The sequence below is a fragment of the Gadus morhua genome, chromosome 3 (genome assembly GCF_902167405.1).
Source record: "Gadus morhua chromosome 3, gadMor3.0, whole genome shotgun sequence".
NCBI lineage: Eukaryota > Metazoa > Chordata > Actinopteri > Gadiformes > Gadidae > Gadus > Gadus morhua.
In genome coordinates, this window is record NC_044050.1 from 3,588,718 (window position 1) to 3,605,425 (window position 16,708).

Genomic DNA, 16,708 nt, shown 5'->3' on the forward strand with positions numbered 1-16,708 from the left:
CATACTAGGCCTTTATAGCAGTCAAGTAGGAGTATTCGGATTCAGCCAAAATGTTTCACTATAATAATACATTTAATTTAGAGGCGCCTTTCAAGACACCCAGCTGCCCACAACTCCTTCTCCAGCAAAAAATAATAGCATGAAACGGCTAATAAAACGCTTGAGGTGGCGTTTTGAAAAGAGAAAACTTTTTTTTTTTTAGAACATGGCATAAAGATAATTATGAGCCTATGATTGATATCCATTCATTTTTTGCGGAGAAACATTCCTGTCCCCCACTTGAATTGGAGTGAACGGAGATATCTACTTCTGGGCTCTATGAATCGAGGGACCCATCCACAGCCCGCTTAAACAGCTGCAATACCAGGCTTGGCCGCTGAGCACTGGTGGATTGCGGAAGTATGCACTGTTCCTGGGGGCTTGATCAAAATTTGGCCCGAGTTGCCGAAGGGAAGTAGAATCATAACAGCGTCATGAGGTGTCGTTCACGCGAACTTTCCGACGCCGCGAAAATGTTTCCCCCATAATTTCCAGCGACGTGAATGCACCATCATCCTCATCATCATCCTCCACACAGCATCATCCTCGCCAGCGTCGTGTTTCGTCATATCCGGCTCAGAAACGAAGGTTTAACAGGTGCTGCCTGTTAAACTGCAATTCAGATCTGGATATGGTTTTATGGTATCTCAACTATGATTAAAAATCCTAATGTGAACAGTGGGAACTGGTTTAGGTTCAGCCGCCAACCAATTACGTTTCTGACGTCACTGTCTGTATGTTGTCTACGCGACCTTTTTATTCCGACCAATCAGAGGATAGCTGAGCCGGTGTACCGCGGCCGATCATTATGGGGGCCGTCTGAGCTGTCACTGGAGCTGCGATCTGGACCACTATCAACTCCTAACGGGGGATTAAAGCCAGCACGGAGATCTGCGTACTGCCGCAAACAAACACCCTCGCCTCTTCACCAAAAACATGACTATGGCGCTATTTTAATCCAAAGAGGTAAGATTAGAGGTATGCAAGAGGTAGCGGATCTTCCGCTATAGCGGTCATCCCAGCTTCATGCTGGTGGGAATTTTCTTACAATGAATTCCACAATCGATGTACTATGTTGGAGGCGAACCTGCAAACAACGCACCGGTGTTGAACAGTGAAGTGTAAACGGCCTCACATCGGGCTTCTGTCGGTTAAGCCTCGCAGCTTCCAGCCCCAGGCGACCTATTTCTGACATGGAGGTGATGGCTTATGGTTCCACCGCACCGTGCATAGCTGCTGCTGCTGCAGGACCAAAAAGAAGGAAACGCATCGCAAAGAAGTCAACCACCATTATCATGAGGAATGCATTAAAGTTTCCTTTTTTATGCAAGTCTGTAAAGTAGGATGGATAAATGTGTTCGATGTGGTTTGCAAGGTGGGCGCTTGGCATTTGCTCAAAGTTCTGTGGAGAGCACGGTCTAGACCATGTCTATTTGCAGCTGAATTAGAATGTCAGTTGTATTTGAGTCACAGTTTCTGCTTCTCTCCTCAATTTCAGGACGGGAAACGACATACAGATAAAGGAAAGGGTTACCCGAGCCTTTCTGGACAAGACTGACCAAAGGGACCGAACCACAATGATACAACCCGCCAGGAAGGGACGTGCTGTCAGCTGCGCACTCGGGCAGTTCTGACCTCGCTGGTCCACGAGTCGCTGGTGCACTGGGTCGCTGGTCGCTGGCCCAACGGGGTGCCGGCCCACTGGGTTGCTAGTCCACCTGGTGTCCGGTCAACCGGGTCACTGATCCAGCGGGTCACTAGTCCATCTGGTCGCTGGTCCACCACGCCGCTGGTCCACCGGGTCGCTGGTCCGCTGGGTCACTGGTCGCTTGTACACTGGGTCGCTGGTCGAGCGGGTTGGTGGTCCAACGGTTCGCTGGTCCAGCGGGTTGCTCGTCGCTTGTTCACCGGGTCGCTGGTCTACAGGGTCACTAGTCCACCGGGTCATTGGTCTGTCGGCCAATGGTCTACTGGATTGTTGGTCCACGGGTTCGCTGGTCTACAAGGTCACTGGTCCACCGGGTCACTGGTCCACCAGGTCGCTGGTCGACAGGGTCACTGGTCCACCGGGTTGCTGGTCTACCGGTCACTGGTCTACCGGTCGCTGGTCGACCGGGTCTTCTTATGCCGGCGAAACCAACCAATTCTACAATTCTCATTACAGTTAGCTACAACTCATAGGGGCTGCTAGTGGAAAACCTGCCTGGTGCAAGTTTAACAGAGAAGGGCATATAGTAGACAAACGCTACAATGGACTATGACGAAGGTGACAAGGACTGCTGTGTCCGCTGCCCGGACCCCGTGGACAGGGACCCGGAGGGGCCCGTGGCCCACTGCCACCAGGCGCCCAACCGGATACGCCCCTCGTCCTACCGGGCCCTGCGCAGCGCCATCTCCAGTTTGGCCCGGATCGACGACTTCTTCTGCGAGAAGATCGGGTCGGGCTTCTTCTCCGAGGTCTTTAAGGTAGGCCTGTTGTCAGCCGTTTGATTGGTTTTTGTCGGCCTCTGGGTTTCTGTAGTAGGTGCAGTGGCGGTGGGTCAATAGAGGGCGCTAGGGCGCCGCCCCTCCGAGAAATATTCACTTGAATATATCTACCAACTATTAATCAACTATTATCAATTCGTAATAAATCAACAAAAATACATAGCGTCTATCCTCGTTTAATTGTGTGATATAATTTTCACTGCCAGCAACCATTTAAATGCGTCTGAACGTCAATGATTTGGGCTAGGCTAGTTATTGGTCATTCGAAATAAAGCCCTCCTCCAAGTCAGGGGCGCCGGCCACGTTGAAGTCAATGTAAGCTCGCTAACTTTTTGCAGTCTATCAAGCAGAGACAGCTTTTCATTGGCGCAAGAAAATTCGCCCTCGGGTCGCACCAGTGTGCGCCCAAGGCCAATGGTGTCGCTTTTCTTTTTTGTTATCACCACATCATTGGACAATTCAGCGAATCAATCAAATAGGTTACCTCCCTCAGCAGCATTCGCGCAACGCAACTACATGTAGAGAAGAGATAGATCGCTAACTACCAGAGAGTTGTAAGCACATTCCACCCATTACAGTAGCGGAATTGGACTCCCCAAGCAATGTTATACTTAAAAGGAGCAAGTAAGTTACATATTAATTTAGTCTTTCGGCCTGTAGCATATAAACAAAATTAAGCCACTGTCCCATATTTCTAACTGCATTTGAAGTAGACATTGAGACTCACAAAAAATGGACGCTATAGGACAGTGATCATGATTTGTCTCATTATCAGAATAACAACAATGGGTAAAATAGCAATGGCTGGTGGAATGGCCATAACATAGGTCTGTATAGCAATGTAAGCTTGTCCAGGCCCTGCAAGTCAGGATGTAGGCTATGAATCTGAATGAATAGTAGGTAATAGGTAATAGGAAGTGGCCATCCCAAAAATGCACCAGAATACAGGAAATAAAATCTATTAAATTCAATATTTTTTATGGGGGGGGGGGGGGGGGGGGGGGAACCCTGTCTATTACTGTGCCCCACCAATATTTTTGATCACCAGCCGCCACTGAGTAGGTGTAAGATGGGACCGCTGTGGGCTCCTAAAAGTAGAGTTGTTCCGATACCCATACCAATATTGGAACTTCCTCCGGTACTGCCTCAAATGCAGTCGGGTATCGGCAAGTACGCAGGTTAATGCACTGTTCCGATACCGTCACATGATGACTAGCTCATTTACTACACAGGCAAAGAAGACACAAACATGTGTGGTGTTATGCTGTGTTCGTTAATGGTCGGAGGTGGAGAGTCGGAATGTGAAACGCATCATCTCCAACCTACATGTGTTTGAGCTACCAGCAAAAACATGGATGCATGGAAGCTTAACCCTATAAATGTATTGTTTTAATTATATAACTTGAGTATCGTCCGATACTCAAGTTCAGGAATCGGTTCGTATCCAAGAGATTATTTTTTTAACAGAACATCTAAACCTAAAAGGTGCTTTGATCCCCTTTTAGACCTTTTTGGAATTATTGTTGAATAAACCGATTATTGGTTATTCAACAATAACCATCTGATTTCCTCAACTAAGAATACCAAAGGGCGCAATAACATTACAGCTCAACATCCACAACAGAGGAAAGGAGTTGTTATCAGGTGCTGGTTTCTTTGTTCAGTGTGAATCATCTGTTGTACATTGATAAACCTCCTTGCTAGCGTTCTGTATTTACCCAGAGTTTGTTAAAATTGTTTCCGTCCTTCAAAGACCAAGATAGTTTTATGGAATGATAAAGAATCAAGGAAATTATGGAAACTATACAGTAGTCTGTGTTTTCGATCATTTCAGTTTCAAATTGAAGACTCTCCAAGTTCCTCTGAGAACTTGACGTTTAACAGTGTGCACTGTATTCTGTACTCTCCATTGGTAGACCACACATTGTGTGCTTCAACTTGAGCCAGCGTGTAGCCCTGCTCTCCACTGCATACTCATTGCGTAGGAGGCTCAGCAAACAGCCAAACCTTCAAAGTGTTTGCTCTCTGGTTATGCTTCTGAGATTAACTTCTTCAGGAACCCGCCCTGGTTCCTCAAGAAGTGAAATTCCACAACAATTAGGGTCTTTTAAGTCTGTTCAGGAGAGTTAATGACAATTGGTCATTGTGTTCTTAAAATTCCAACTCTTTTAATTCAAGGCAAAATAAACAAAATTAGAGCAAGATATCATAACATTTCATAGAGTATTCTGTAACAATTCCTCCTTAAATAACAGGTGCTCCTTGATCAAGGCATTCTTAAACCCCCATCTGTCTCCTCAGTCCAGAGACCCTTTTCCCAGAGGAACAGTGTCTATTACCATTGCGATTTAAATATCACTGGTTTGGTGATGTGGGGAAAACATTGTTTCATTTATATATGAGTTTATATATTATGTAGAGTTTATAGATGGCATATTGTTCGCACAGAAATGTCTTAGTCAAGGTGGTCAAGGAGTCGGGGGTGGTCTTCGGTGAGAGTTTCAGTTCGCAACAATATATGTGACCACCTGATGCCACTGTTTCAATTCCATTCAAAACGCTTTGTGGCACGACTATTGTTTTGAACAGTATTACCGATGCATTATTTATCTTTATTTTTTGTACTTGATGGAAGTATATTTTCTTTCCCTACGAGAGTTTTGTACCTTGTTATTGCATAATAATTAAAAAATATTTATTGAAAAAATGTATATATATATGTATATTTTATACATTGTTAGTCAAGGCGGGGCCCTACTGTTAAGGCTGCGGCCTTAACCATACGGTGCTGAGGGAAACACTGAAGTGTGCAACATTGAATGCAGTTTCTCATTTCCATGCAGGTAGAAAAATATATTTTCTGCAGATCATTATTCTAACTTCATTAATGATGCAACGCTAGTTGTGACAATGTTGCAACAATGCAATATTTGCATTTGAGGATAAATTAAGAGTATTCCTCCTAAAATAACAGGTGCTCCTTGATCAAGGCATTCTTGAAGCCCCATCTGTCTCCTCACTCCAGAGACGCATTTCCCAGAGGTGTCATTGTTGACAGACATGTGTTGCTCATAACAATGGTTTCGGGTCAGCTACCTTTTAATTCCTCGCTAACCCTGGTCAATGGTCCATGTGGGAGCCCTTTACTAAGTTCAGTCTGTACATAGACCTTTAACCATAGACCTATGTACATAGACAAACTACCATATACCTATAAACATATAGACCTACTACCATACACCTACTACTTTAGACCCATATAACTATTATAGCGGGCCAGTGGGTGTGGGGTTTCCTTGCTACCAAGTCGGATAGATAAAATTACACAACACACAGAGTAGTTCAAACGCAGAATGGTTTATTTACAGAGTAAACCGAACCAGGGTGGGAAAAGGGTCATCCACCTCCTTTTTGCTCCAGTTCAATGTCCGTCAAACACCTTCCACCTGTCTCCCTCTCTCAGGGCGTACCACACTGCCAGGCGATCACACAGATCCTGCCGGTCCTTTGCCAGCGTTAGCTTCTCTAGCCTTCCTTCCCTTAGCCTTCCTTCCCTTAAGGCCTGATTCCACCGGAGGCGTACGCGCCGCGGGACGGCTGCGCCGCGGTCACCGCTGCTGATCGCTTCCACTCTAATCAATGAGACCATTTCCACCGGGCGCGCCGCGGAACGTTTCAGCAGCGTCCCAGGAGCAGCGTGCCACGGCGCGGCGCTATCTTTCCGTCCAATTCTATTTTTGCCGCGAGCCGCTGCTAAACCGCGTCAATTTCGACAGAGCAGGTCGAGCCGGGCAGGAAGTGAAAAGTAAAAGCCATAGAGCATCCGGTCAATTTTCAAAATAAAACACAATACTCAGCTCATGTAACTTCACATCAACATTATTACGTCATGACCGGTGGCACCAGGTCAGCAGTCAATCAATCAAAGGGTCTCAGAGGGTCGGCAACATGGACGACGAGAGACTCATTGTCGAAGTTCAGCAACATGAAGTCATTTATGTACCAAATCATCCTTTTTATAAGGAAAATGTCCCTTACCCGGGGATTCCACTGGACGCGGCAACGTTACGGCTGCGGCACGGAACGGCTGCGACCCTGCCCTGCTTGCATTTCCACCGGGCGCGTTACGGTAGCGCAACGTGCGTTGCGAGCCGGCCGTATTCACGCGAGATCACGAGATCACGCGATAATCCTAAACCTAATGTACTCAACTTCCACTCCCAAAACGACTGCAATTAAATGCCACGCTTTGTCCTTCCGGCCATTGCCCTTATAAAAAGGATGATTTGGTACATAAATTACGTTGTGATAGGCTGCATGAGCTGAGTATTGTGTTTTATTTTGAAAATTGACCGGATGCTCTATGGCTTTTACTTTTTCACTTCCTGCCCTGCTCGATCTGCTCTGTTGAAATGTACGCGGTTCAGCAACGGCTTGCGGCAAAAATAGAAATGCTACGGAATGATAGCGCTGCGGCACGGCGAGCCGCTCCTGGGACGTTGCTGAGACGTTCCGCAGCCACGCCCGGTGGAAAATGGTCACCAGGTACCAGATTTTCCAGGTAGCCACAGTTCTCTGTAATGTGCACTTGCTCGCCCTCCCCAGCCACAAGACACAAACGATATGACTCCCTGTGGAGTTATTGATATCAAGTACTTAGCAGTATTGTGGTGCTTGTATTGTGAATATGTTTGTGCTCGGCCTCTTAAGTTTTTAGGTCCTTCAATGAAAATTTCAAAGCAGTCTATTATGGATGTACAATTTCTGTAACTACTATTTTTGGAAACACATGGGTAAACTTATTTGAATCTGTTCCTTACTGGGCCACAGCATGAATCTAGACAACCTATCATGCAAGACATTTAATGTACTGTTAAAAATTCGGCCCACAGTAGGCTTTGACACATGAAATATAAATGAAACAAAGTGCAGTGGTAAATTCAGTCTCATTCTCATTAGAGTCATTAAAAAGCTTTGAAAGGGAGACAGTCAAGGTCCCACCTTGAGGAACTCTAGCACAAAAGTGAGGACAACCATCAGCTTGGCAAAGGATGGAATCCAGTTAAGTCCTGCACCATGTCATCATTGTCCTTGGAAGGTTTCCTGGCTGAAGGATAACTTGCAAACCTTTTCCCTGAGCTGATAAACTTCTGACCTCAGTGCAGTACACACTTCTGTCAGTTTCCTGACAGTTTCTTGGCAGGCTTCATTGGAGCATGGTACACTGCTCTCAGCATCGACTGTGGAGTTACAGTAGTTGTGATCAGCTGTCTGAACTCTACCCTCCTGAGCTGAGGTGTCATCACAGGGTGCCACAGGTCCAACATCATGCGTCCTTCTCTTTCTTTGGACAGCTTGGATTTGCTCAAATTTGCTGTAGCTATTTCTTTTTCTTTTGCGTTGCTCAGGTGTGAGATAATCAAACAAACTTGGCACATAGTCGGGGTGTAAGAATGACATATAGTGACACATTAGATAGATACATAGATAGATATACTTTATTGATCCCAAGCTGGGAAATTGCACAAGTACAGAGAAACAACCTTGACATATATATAAAAAAGAAGCAATATAAAATGTAACATATTTTTTTTATAAATAAGCAGTATAATTGTAGTGCAAAGTAGAAATATAAGGTGCAAGTGAACAGATAAAACATATAAGGTGCTTTGAGAATGTATTATTATTAGAGCTGTCAGTTAAACGCGTTATTAACGGCGTTAACGCAAACCAAATTTAACGGCGTTAAATTTTTTATCGCGCGATTAACGCAATTATTTTATATTAAAAAAAAATATATATATATATTTTTTTTTTTTCTTTGGCTCAAAACAAAGAAGCAGTAGCCTGACTGCTATGTTCAAATGACATTTGTTCAAAGCAGTCGTTTAATTGCACTATAGGCTCTTTTTTTGTATCATCCTGTTTTGATCAGTGTATATGCCAATGTTGTTATCAATAAAAAATCATTTGCACAAGGCAAGCCGATGCACTTCACCATGTTGATAAGAGAATTAAAATGAGAAGAATTATGGGACAAAAAAATCAAGGGATATTTAGCATAGAAAAAGAATTTGCGATTAATCGCGATTAATTAGAGTTAACTATGACATTAATGCGATTAATCACGATTAAATATTTTAATCGCTTGACACCTCTAATTATTATTATTATTATTATTATTATTATTATTATGAGTTTTAGCTGTTATTGTACAGTGGCATGTGGCAGGAAAAATTTCCTGTATCTGTCCCTTCGACAGATTAATGAACCGTGTGTGAGACTAACAGGTGGGCTACACTGGGTAAGTGAAACGCTCCGTTCGCAACAAATAGTTTTAGAAGACTAGTTTCATTACATCTGATTATAGCAGAAGGTTATTGTTACAGCAGACGCAACGCGAACGGAACACTTCAGTTACGTGCCTTGTGTAGCCTTGTTACATCTCTACCAGAAACAAGTAATGTTACAGATGTTATATGATGTTATAGATGAGCAAAGATAAAATAATTGTGACTGATCTTATTTTGTGAATCACTGTCATCATCAACATTGTTGTGTGGCATGTCATTGTATCATCTTAGGGTTGATAGCTAACGTCAGTTAAAGGGACACTGTGTAAAAATTACTCCCATCTAGTGGTACAATTGTATATTGCATTCAAACTAATAGTGCTCGCTTGTTCAAAAACTACGGTGGGCAGTATGTGCCAAGAAGCTGTGTCATGACATCCAATACTACCTCATCGCGTCATTCGAGTGATGATGAGGTTCGTTATTTCAAACAAATTTCAAACTGCATTGAATCATTAGTGTAAGCTAATGATGTATGAGTAATTACTCCTCGAGCAAGATGGTGAATTGTTTCAGTCATCATTCACGCTGGCTCAGAGTGAAAACGCGTTTGCATTTCCTGTACCACATAGTGCTTTTTGTCCCTCTCGGCAGTTCATAGACCAGAAGAACATGGAAGCCTCCATGAAGCTTACCCGTCCTATGCAACTACCTATTAATTATTCTTCGCTCAGGAGGATAAGTGCGATTTTTGGCAGAGATAATTTTACACCAATGAGGACTTATTTATAAATGATTACGTTGATTTGAGGTAATAAATTACTTAAAATGTTACACAGTGTCCCTTTAAGGAGTTAACTTACCCGAAATAAAGTGTTCATTGTAGGGCTGGGCGATATATCGAATATATGCGATGTATCGTGAGATGTTCTCCAGGGGATGTATAAAATGCCCCTGTCGCGAACATCGAATACAAATTGGCACGTAATCTGTTTCTTTTTGCCGCCGCCGGCATACTCATTGTGCGTTCACACCAAACGCGACGGGGCGACAAAATCCCATATAAAGTGAACGTAGAAGCGTATCTGGCGAATTCTTAGCGAGTGAAAACCGGCAACAAGTTTTGATTTGTCGCGCCACACTTTCGTCGTGCACAGGCGAGCGCGTTCACGAGGATTTGTGGCGCGACAAATTCGCTCGAGTTGAAATGTATTTTAATTTCTCGTGATGACAGCCAATCAGCGTTCAACAGCGTGGCCACTGAGTGACATGTGTAACGTAAACAGCCAATCAGCGTTCAACCGTCAAACTCAGTGCAGTGCAGTCCGGGGTGAACTGTAGCATGGAGGAGAAAGTGATTGTTGCCGTTTGCGACTCCTGGAGCTCTATATATAATAGTATATAATATAATATAATTGTATAATATCACGGCCAAAAGCTCTTTGCGCCTCCGACGTCTCTCCCTCTTCCACAAAAGGTAAAGACATGCAATGGCACAAACACACTCACTCCCCCCGCCCGTTGCGAGTCCGCGAGATTCTCATGGACGCGCGTGTGTGACGTAGTCTGGACGGTGTGCTGCTGTAGGTGTGTGTACCTCCGACCGGTGAGTGAGAACAGTGAGAGAGAGAAAAAAGGATGGAAACTGAGGATTTGGTTTTGAAAAAGAATAGCATTGGATCCGTCGTCTGGCAGTGTATATATAATAATTATTATGCAAACAGTTAATAAATAATTAACGGTTTGAATAAATGTTGTGTTGGTAAATCTAACTTGCTGTGATTTTACTTTTCTTATGTGCAAGTTCTAAATTGTTCCAATACAAAGCACTAATGAGTTTAAACAATATGTTGTTTCATGTAATCTACATGCAGACTTATATTTCAGGAATACTAGAATTATTACTGACGTAACATTATGCCAGACATGGTTGAATCAAGCATTTATGATGTGCTCTAGAGGAGATTCAAAATATATCGAGATATATATCGTGTATCGAGATATAGTAAAAAAATATCGAGATATTCATTTTGGCCCATATCGCCCAGCCCTAGTTCATTGCACAGCCTGGAGGGTTCTGTCGGAGTCCAGTGATCCCTTTTATTTTTTTATTTTTTTAATGGCAGCTAACCACTTATGTCTCCTTTCTGTGTTTTTGGGAATGTTATAAAACGTTTGTCCCGTTTTTTTTGACTTGCTGTTATCACAGCCCACGGCACAGCAGATAGAAGGCATTTTTACTGTTTACTTTCGGTCACTGGGCGGTCCTAAAGATGGCGCCGGCTTTACGCTGTGACGTCACATGATACCCAAGTATAGACCTATGTACATAGACCTTCTACCATAGACCTACTACTATAGACCTATGTACATAGACCTACAACCATGGACTAGGGATGGGCACGAGTAGTAAATTCCAAACTCGAGTGATCGAAGGAATTCCACGAGGATCAATCGAGTACTCGTTTAATCGAATCTATTTTTAGAATGCAACGCATCTGCAGCAGGAATAGGCCTGATGATGAACGGCAATATTACCAACCAAACATGTAATCATTATTTGTTTTTGCAAACGTTCAAAACACATTTTCCTTACAAAAATAAATATGCGTCTCACAATTTAAATCACGGTTTAAAATCACAGTTAAAAAAAACAAAACGAAATATGTAGCCTAACCATTGCAAATAATTTAAAGCTGCAAATAAAACGGCAGCAAATGGACTATGGAAATACTCAGCGTTGTGATCTTCTCTACACGGCCGGGATTAAAGCTGCGTCTTGCGGCGGTGAAAATAGCCGACACACTTGTTGGCTGTGGGTCTGCTTTCCCGAATTCACCGTTGTGTTTCAGGAGCATATGTTGCCGCATAGTACTTTCTGGTAGCTCGATTTCCTTTGGCATATTTTACATTTCACCTTATGATCTCCTATTTCTTTAAAGTATTTCAATTCTTCGCTGCGCTTTGCTTTAACCGCCATCTCTTAACTTTTTTAATTCTGGCGTGCCTGCACACGGCACGGAACGCGCCAGTGGGCGCCACACAGTAATGGATACATTTTTGCTTCAGAAAACTTTGTTTGTGTGTGCATATGCAAACTCGAGTTTGCCTGTCCACCAACCGAGTTCATTTGTAACGAGGAGTACTCGAGTAATCGATTCCTCACGCCCATCCCTACCATGGACCTATAGACCTATGTACCTAGAACCATATATGTACTACCATAGACCTATGTACATAGACCTACTACCATAGACCTATAGAACTATTTTCATAGACCTACTATCATAGACCTATATACCTGTGTACATGGACCTACTATCATAGATCTATAGACCTATGTACATAGACCTACTATCATGGACCTATAGACCTGTGTAAATAGACCTACTATCATGGACCTATAGACCTATGTACATAGACGCCACATTGTTTGTGTTACGTCGACGTCGCCGCCATATGAGAACAAGATGGCTTGTACACAAATAAGGGGAGCTGTTTTTATTTAAGTAAAAAATAGCACTGTGGTGAATGTCAAAAGTTGAGGCGTGATATTCTTTCAGGGACTTTATTGTATCGCTACAAGAGTACACCAATACTTAACTTGACCAAGAACCTGACATCGACTAATCGAAATCACTTACCGTCGACCCCACCATTGAACTCTCAATCCTTTTTAAAACATAGCATGATGGGAAAACATCAGCAACCAATAGCAGTGGTATAAACAATACAAGGAACATAGCCCCGGCACTACATTACTGTAGCATTGAGATGTCTGAATCATTTTCATTGAGTAGTTTTAATCAAAGGGTTTATTAAACATGTATCAATAATAATACAAATATAAAATAAAAATGTTTTCTTATGAATAAAAAACCACTCATTGAAATCTGTTGATACATTTTAACAAAGTGCTTTTTATTAGGGCTGTGTCAAAAAATCGCTATGGCGATATTTTGTTTGCTCTAGATATTTTGAAGAAAGAAAAACATTATTATTAATAAATGTATGTGTATATATATATATATATATATATATATATATATATATATATATATATATATATATATATTAGTGCTGTCAAGCAATTAATATATTTAATCGCGATTAAATATATTTAATCGCGATTTTCTAAGTATTCTAAATAGCCCTTGATTTCGTGCTGCCAGCCTTTTAGTGAGATCAGAGTGTTGAGAAGGACAGTAATAAAATATATTTGGTAAGATGGATGCAAAAAGAGAGACCCGCAGTGAATTCAACCCGGTCACCTTGACATCAGGTAGGTGCACGACAGGTGGTAGGCCTACCAAAAGACTTCAATAGCCCAGGCTTTTATTTGTTTCTATCACTGAAGTTTCAAACAAAACTCTTGCTCAGCAAAGATGGGAAATACTATAACATTTATTATTTATTATGAATATTCCTACCGTACACACACACACACACACACACACACACACACACACACACACACACACACACACACACACACACACACACACACACACACACACACACAGTGGCGGACTGGTAGTCAGGAGACTCGGGACGGCCCACCGGGGAGAACTCCCGGTGGGCCGTTAACGTTTCGGGGCTGTCGGGATAACAATATTGCGTTTTATAAAAGTTTCTTGCAGCGCCGTCCGGCAGCCTGAGCTGTGCGCCCCCAACCTCTCACTCACTCAACAGACGCAACGCTCACAAACTGTCAACATCGCAACCAAGTCGATTTTGTCTAGAGGGGAGTAACTAAGCGGCCCCTCCCGAAGTGGTACAGCCTAGGTGGGCCTTGAACTGCGATTGGTCAGAAAGACGTAACAGCTGATGACAACATTGAACTCTCTTGCAGGGCCTCGTTCCCCGATAATGATGGATCTTCACTCGTACGATCATTATCACGATGGATCTTGCGAACCATCATGAATTTCTTCGGTGCTTTTCCCAAAACTCCTCTTAACATGAACGTGCGTTTACTGCACTCACGACGTTCGTAGGATTGTAACTGTCTACTGCCACGGTGCTGAAATGGGGTCCGTATTGAGGGAGACGCAGGAATGAAAATGGGGTTAAAAAGCGTTAAAACATCTCCCCATCAAGGCCAACAGCAGATTAGCCTACGAAAAGAATAGACTGCAATAATTTGAATGCTAATATTAAAACGCAATTGAATAGGCCTAGGCCGACATATGTATCGGCCCTAATCCTAAATGCACTGTGCGTACATTTTTTCACGGCATTTTCCCCCCTTCCATATTACAAAATCAAAAACAGCTTGTGTGACAACTAGGTGCTGATTTCTGAAACATGCTTTGCACAGCAAAGAGAGCCGACTTTATCTGATTCTGCATAAGGTTTCATTGATTGGCATGCACTCTAGTCTAGAATATAAACGTTCCATTCATTCATTATCATTCAAACGCAGAAGCTAGGCATTGACACACGGCTATTGCTGACCCGATTAGGAGAGCTTGGTCTAGATCCTGCCCATATTGTTGAGCAGGATGATGTAGGTCTTTTACGCTGCCAAGCCGGTTTGGTCGCAGCTTGGCACGCCCGGCGATTTCACCTTCTTATCTCAAGTTTCCTGTGTAAAACCGAGGGGCCAACCCCGGTTGTCACGGCGCGGGCTTTCTTGGTTCACTGGAGAAGGCTGGGCTGCGCACAGAGTCTAGACCTCTTTAGAATAATTTGTATTATTGCATACTCCTGAATGTTTAAATTTTTTTATGAATGAAGACACCCGCATGCAATAATGACTTCACGTCTGAGTGTAGACTACAAACGCGATTAACTATGGTCAGGGATGTTGGTTACTGTCTAGACACGGTCCAATACTGAACTTCATCACAGCCTCACCGAATGCCTACAGTGCGCAAACAAAAAACGCCTGCAGAAATTTTCCGACTACCGCTGGTCTTAGCATGATACATGTCTACAGTAGCCTATGTCTTCTGTCATTGATCTATATGAGGACATTTTAACCACGATGGTTGAATTAATATCAGAGGCAGACAGCAAGTGCAGCTCGAAAGAGACCTCGCACACAAGAGCAATGGAATCATTTGATTTTATGCCTTGTGACGTGGCGTTTGATCGGTACATTCCGGCTGCGCATGTATTTTTGGAATTTTAAATTGCTGCAATAAATAATGTTGTTGACTTCTAACTTGTCTCTATCTTTGCTGTTTAAATCTAACAGTAATCTATGAGTAATATATCGGCGGTAACCACTGTTTTTGGATGCGAAATTGTTCCAGCTGGGTATTCCGTGGTATTGGATGTGTTTTAATAAAACGCATCCAACACACGGATTGCCCGCTGGTGACGCCACTGAGGCTATAGTAGGCTAACGATGCTCTTAGCATCCTACGAGTACCCCTCGAGTCCTCGTTAGCTACGAGCATTTTCACGACGTTCGTTACCAAGGATGCTTTTGGGAAACGGTGTGAAAACTGTACGATGCTCGTACGACGCACTTCACGATCCACTTGGCTAACGACGCTTGCGGGAAACTGGGCCCAGGCTCGAACAGAGAGACACACAAACAAACACACACACTTTTAAGGAGCTTTTCACCCGCTCCGTATCCTTGCTTGCCCCAACAACTTTGTGCAGCGTGCTTGTTGTTTTGTTTCCGGTGTAGCTAGATCCGGTATGGTGTTGTCTTTTTTCTAACGTGACTAGTTGTTGCTAGACAGCAGGGGAAAAAACATCAACGTTTGCCAAGCCAAAAGAGCGTTAACCGCGGTATAAAAAAATTAACGCCGTTAAAATTGCTTTGCCTTAACGCCGTTAATAACGCGTTAAACTGAAAGCACTAATACATATATATATATTATAGATATATATTTTTTTTTATTCTTTTAAGTGATGCGATACAGGGCCCCGTTTCCCGATAACGATGGATCTTCGCTCGTACGATCATTCTCCCGATGGATCTTGCGATCCATCGATAATTTCTTTGTCGCGTTTCCCGAAACTCCTCTTAACGTGACATGACAATTTGTGTGTTCACATTTAAGACATCACAGACGTAGGGACGAGACATAGACAGAGATAAAAACATGTTTTTAAAGGGTTGTAAACGTGAACTACAAAATCCGCTCCAGTAGGTGTGGCACAGTGAGAACTGGAATCGGCTTGAATCCTTCTTCTCATGTTTATGGCTTAGCTACAAAAAAACATGGCTAACAGCGAGGATAGCATTAGAGCTGCCCCTTCCTAATTCATTATGTTCAGTGACAAGACAAGGCATACTTGTTAATAATAATAATAATAATACATTTCATTTAGAGGCGCCTTTCAAGACACCCAAGGTCACCTTACAGAGCATATAGTCATCATACATTTTTTAAAAAGCAAGACATTGTGGAAAAAAAAAATTAAAAAATAAATAAATAAATAAACATAAGCAATAAGAAATAAAAATAAATAAATAAAAAAATAAATAAAAAAAATAAAGTGCATATAGTGCTGCATATGCACTTTATTTACATAAGTTAATTGACGCATAAACACACATGAATTTTTTTATGTTTTCATTGTCAGTGTGTTGTGTCCAGTTAGTGCAATATTGAATTGCATTTGTTATCTTGATGTTATGGCAACTGCAGCAGTGTTTGTCAAAACCAAAATAAATTGGAAAGGAAGTTTTGAATGAAATTGTTTTGACTACATTTGTGTATGTTGAATTTCGCAATACATCGTGATATATCATGATACGCGATATATCGTGATATATCGTATCGTGACCAGTGTATCGTGATACGTATCGTATCGCGAAGTCCCTGCCAATACCCAGCCCTACTTTCTATCCAGAAAAACCTTGGCACCCGTTTACCTTAATAGTTTACAGGCCAGTCCGGTCCATATGGCGGTAATCTTTA

General features: G+C 42.7%; 1 protein-coding gene across 2 annotated transcripts in view; it reads left to right on the forward strand.

Moving 5' to 3' along the window:
• Positions 1–467: 467 nt before the first annotated feature.
• LOC115540669 (dual specificity testis-specific protein kinase 2) overlaps positions 468–16,708 on the forward strand; it is a 30,467-nt gene continuing 14,226 nt past the window's right edge. Inside the window, exons 1-2 of one of the 2 annotated variants that reach the window (XM_030352152.1) lie at positions 468–1,005; positions 1,538–2,505. In XM_030352152.1, the coding sequence (XP_030208012.1) occupies positions 2,290–2,505 (216 nt within the window). In that variant the 5' untranslated portion in view covers positions 468–1,005; positions 1,538–2,289. Of the gene's footprint in view, positions 1,006–1,537; positions 2,506–6,978; positions 7,088–16,708 lie in introns of those variants that run through there. The other variant, XM_030352153.1, reaches the window with a different exon arrangement.